This window comes from Engraulis encrasicolus, chromosome 22 (genome assembly GCF_034702125.1).
Source record: "Engraulis encrasicolus isolate BLACKSEA-1 chromosome 22, IST_EnEncr_1.0, whole genome shotgun sequence".
Classification (NCBI taxonomy): domain Eukaryota; kingdom Metazoa; phylum Chordata; class Actinopteri; order Clupeiformes; family Engraulidae; genus Engraulis; species Engraulis encrasicolus.
The window spans coordinates 22,513,502-22,518,501 of record NC_085878.1 but is presented as its reverse complement, the minus strand read 5'-3'; the positions used below and the strand labels follow the sequence as shown (position 1 = coordinate 22,518,501).

The 5,000-nt window shown below is 45.8% G+C and overlaps 1 protein-coding gene across 2 annotated transcripts in view; it reads left to right on the top strand.

The window, feature by feature from the left end:
• dagla (diacylglycerol lipase, alpha) overlaps positions 1-5,000 on the top strand; it is a 69,161-nt gene that overhangs the window by 36,454 nt on the left and 27,707 nt on the right. Inside the window, exons 8-11 of one of the 2 annotated variants that reach the window (XM_063188434.1) lie at positions 134-310; positions 411-488; positions 2,474-2,598; positions 3,972-4,122. In XM_063188434.1, coding sequence (XP_063044504.1) covers positions 134-310; positions 411-488; positions 2,474-2,598; positions 3,972-4,122 — 531 coding nt within the window. The remainder of the gene's footprint in view (positions 1-133; positions 311-410; positions 489-2,473; positions 2,599-3,971; positions 4,123-5,000) is intronic. The other variant, XM_063188435.1, reaches the window with a different exon arrangement.

Genomic DNA, 5,000 nt, shown 5'->3' with positions numbered 1-5,000 from the left:
AGGAGAGTGAGTCGCGTGGATAGCGGTGACATTGGCCTCTTCCATTTACCATGCCCGCTGTCGTGATAGTAATGATGAATCATGGCTGCGCCCTGCCTCTTTCATTACCATTGTCATTCATTGTCACTGTTAGTTGAGGCTGCAGAGGGAAGGACAACAGCAGGCAAGGACAGGGAAAGACAACAGCACAGAGAGAGACAACAAGAAAGACAGGAGAGAGAAAGTGGAGGACAACGAGGCAGAGAAAGAGAGTGACACAGGGGAAGAGAATGCAAAAGAGGTTGAGACAAAAAAGGAGAAAGAGAGTGAGGTAAGTACAGAGAGGACGAGAGGGAGGGAGGGCGTGGGACTTCACAGGTGACCTTGTCAGAATGTCATTTGTCTCGTTCTAAGTGTCTTTTTCTCCTCAGGCCAACAATGACATTATCGCCTTCCTATCCGGGATGCCTGTCACCCGCAACACGAAATACCTGGACCTCAAAAACTCTGTGAGTATGGCCCTGCTGTGGCATAATGGTAGGGCACTGGGTTACCACACTGCCGACCTGGGTTCGATTCCGGCCCGGGTCATTTGCCGATCCATCCCCGTCTTTCTCTCTCCCCACTCATTTCCTGTCTCTCCTCCACTGTCCTGTCAAAAATACAGGTATAAAAAGCCCTAAAAAATGTATTAAAAAAACCTCTGACTATGGTGTGTGTGTGTGCATGCCTGCGTGCATGTGTGTGTCTGTGTACATACGCTTGATTGTATGTGCATGTGTATTTATGTACATGCGGGCATGTGTGTGTTTGTGTGTGGTATTGGGCGTGCATGCTTTTATGGGTGTGTGTGAGAAAAGGTAGAGAGATATTTATGCACTTATCTGCAACAGCTGGCTGAATGTCAAAGCAATTTGCATCATGTGCATGAGGACGTTAACAAGCCTGGTGTCAGTTCACACCTAGACATGTGACAAGATATAAGATTGTCATGTACTCATGAATTCAAGAATTCTTACATAATGACATTTAAAAATAAATAAAAAAAAAGCCTTCCACGCCACGCTTTTCCCTCCCTCTTCACACCTTGTTGGTGTGTCTCTGAAGTAATCAAGTAAGTAGGTAATAGATAGTTTTTTCTTCTTTCTTTTTCTTTTCTTTTTATTGATGTATGAATAAAAAGAAAAGAAAAAGAAAGAAAAAAAAATCTGAGAGCGATCTATTCCCTACTTACTAAAAAAAGTCCCAAAAAGCAAAAACTGTACAACTTTCTGTAGAAAATGTCAAAAAAGTCATGAGTGAAGGAGGAGTGGTTATTTTCTTTGGTATTGCATGGCAGTTAAATAACCTGATGGCTTGAGGGAAGAAGCTGTCGTCAGCTGTTGTGTTCGCGCATGCTTCTGTATCTGCGGCCAGATGACAGTAGGGTGAAGTGTGTGTACTGTAGCTGGGGTGGTGTGGATCACATATTATGCGTTTGGCCTTCCTTAAACATCATTGGTTATAAAGACTATGGATTTTGAGTAGTGTAGTTTTTATTACACATTGAGCAGACTTACTTGCTTGTCGTGTGGAAAGAGGGTTGATATTCTGAGCTCAATACTTTCTGCTTCCTACATTAGAAGTGAAGACATTTATTTTAAGGAGCAATCAAAAAAAAGAAGCTGCCAGTTGTCTCTTCACCTAAAGTCTTTGGGCTAAGATAACCTGGATGAATCCAAATCTTCACAGACAAGCCTGGCGGGTGATCCAAGAAAGTGGGTCAGTAGCAAACCAGGTTTAGTTAACATGGAGGTAGTGGTGAACCAGCAAATATAAAAGAGTCCAGACCTCTAACTAAACAATAACTGCAAGCTATCGGTTAGCATGTTTACCAGTGACTATAGGTTAGCTGGTGTCTATCTAAGCCTATTCTCTGTATTTAAGTCTGGCGTCTGTGTTTAAGGCTGGGGTCTGTTCTTAAGTCTGACGTGTGTGTGTATTTGTTTTCAGGTGGAGATGAGCATGTACTGTATGCTACCCTCTGTTTACCCTACCCTACCCTATTTGTTTATAGGTGGACATGAAAATGTATAAGGAGGTGTGCTATAGTAAATGTTGTGTGTGTGCGTGTGCGTGTGCGTGTGCGTCTGCATGTGCGTGCGTGCATGTGTGTGTGTGTGTGTGTGTTCAGGTGGAGATGAGCATATATAAGGCTGTATGCTATAATACGTGTTGTTTCCTGTATGTGTGTGTGTTTGTGTCCAGGTGGAGATGGGCATGTATAAGGACAGGGTGCGATTTGTAAGGAAACCAGAAGGGGGATACGTCTCCGATTTCAAGCAATGTCAATGGGGTTACATTAAACTGTGATTCAAATAATGTAGAAAAAGTGGCAATATCAAAACCAGAAGAGGGGACAATCCCCCCCATCCCCCCCTACAAATCACACCCTGTATAAGGAGGTGTGCTATAATAAGTGTTGTTTCCTGTATGTGTGTGTGTTTGTGTCCAGGTGGAGATGGGCATGTATAAGGAGGTGTGCTACTACATGCTGTTTGCTCTGGCGGCGTACGGTTGGCCCATGTACCTGCTGAGGAAGCCAGCCTGTGGCCTATGCAGACTGCTCAGCTCCTGCTCGTGAGTCACGCTTGTGTTTACTGATGGACGGACACGCACACACACACGCACACACACACACACACACACACACACACACACACACACACACACACACACACACACACACACACACACACACACACACACACATACACACACACACAATGCTTCAGCCCTTACACACAACCACAAATACACACACACAAACACACACAGATACACACACGCATGCACATGCACAGCCACACACACACACACACACACACACACACACACACACACACACACACACACACACACACACACACACACACACACACACACACACACACACACACACACAATGCTTCAGCCCTTACACACAACCACAAATACACACACACACACACACACACACACAGATACACACACGCATGCACATGCACAGCCACACACACACACACACACACACACACACACACACACACACACACACACACACACACACACACACACACACACACACACACACACACACACAAAACACACAATTCCACCACTACGCTGGATAAGCCACTCTCTGTGATACTCACAGAAGTCCTCCATGGCCACATGCTCTCACACACACACACATACACTGAGGAAGCCTGCTGGCCACTCCTGTTAGTCATTTCCTATGCTGCTCCACACTGTCATGTGCCACAACACACACACTACAGTAGATTATCTGCCCTGGCACTCAACTCCCTCAAAGCCAGTCATGCTCACTCACACAACTAATTACACACACACGCACACACGCGCGCGCATACACACACACACGCACACACGCACACACACACGCACACACACACACACTTTCCCCACGGTCAACCACTGTTTCACAGCCTTTGATATTATCCCACAGTAGAATTTGATTGAAGCAGGGATGGCGATTTCTAAATTGGCTAACATTACAGCCTGTACTCTCTCTCTCCTTTTCTTCTTTCCTGTTCCACGTCTCTCATTTCCTGCTTTCCTCTATGATGTTTGTCCTTGTCTCACTCTTCTCTTTTTCTGCTTCTCTGTTTTCTTCCCTCCCTCATTCTAATCTTCTGCTTTTCCTGCCTCTTCTTCACTCTCATGCTCTCTCTCTTTCCTCCCCTCCACTTCCTGCTCTCTCTGTCTCATCTCCTCTGTCTCCACCTTAAACATATGCTCTGTCTCCCTCCATCCTCTCCCTTTCCCTCCCTTTCCCTCCCTCTGTCTCTTTCTCTCTGTCTGTCTGTCTGTCTCTCTCTCTCTCTCTCTCTCTCATTCTCTTGTTCTGTCTCTCCCTCTCTCTCTCTCTCTCTCTCTCTCTCTCTCTCTCTCTCTCTCTCTCTCTCTCTCTCCCGCCGTCCCTCTCTCTTCCTCCTATTCCCCGGTGACAGATGTGCATCTGGCTCCAGTGCGCGTCTGACCCAGTCTGTGACGGTGGAGGAGGATAACTGCTGTGGTTGCAACGTGCTGGCCGTGCGACGACACTTCCTGGACCAGGACCTCAAGCAGGTCCAGATTGTCTACATGTCCTGCCACGACGCCGTGAGTATGAGTCCTGAGCAGAGGTGCGCTAACGTTGTGGAAAAACAAACAAAAACTAGAAAAAATTGCGCCTTCACAGACTTTGATTGGTGGTATCATATTGAATACATCTTTTTCCCGAAAGAGGCTGCACTGTGCATAGCCTAAAGTGTTCTTTGTCATTGCACAGACGCGGGTGAGTATGATCAGAGGAATGAACAAAAATGAATAGTACGAACAAGGACAGCAAAAATAACGCCTTCGCAGACTTTGTTTGACGGTAGCAGAATGAATACATCTTTTCTCGAAAGAGGCTGCACTGTGCATAGCCTAAAGTGTTTCGCTATTGTACAGACGCGTTTTGGCATCTGCTGCACACTGAAGAAGACAGGCACCGAAATGTGTCTGTGCAATAGCAAAAACACTCTATGCAAGGTGCTGCCTCTGTTTTGGCAAACCGAAATCATCATGTGGGCCAATCACCCTCATAATTTATTGGACAAAAGTGAGTCCTGCTCCCAGCTGTTAAACTGAATACATGTCCTGCCATGATGCAACGAGTGTGGACCAGGAGTGGAGGTGGGGAGTGGACAGTCAATGCTTGGGAGTGTCAATGCAGAAAAAACAACTGCCACAAATTGTATCCTACCAGCTATACATCAGCTGATAGTACTCAAGGTAGGTAGACCAGTTACTCAGTGAGGTCACCTGTGTTGCAATTCAGCAGTGGTGGGGGTGGCATGCGCACCAATGTGTGAGCGTTTCGCTCTGTGTTTAATTTCAAAAACAGTATGGTGAAAAGGAAGAAAGGAGTCGCACACAAGAGCTGGATGCAAAATCAAAAATGTATTAAGCAAGCCGAAAAAAGTAAATAAAAGTAAATAAAACCAACAGACAAT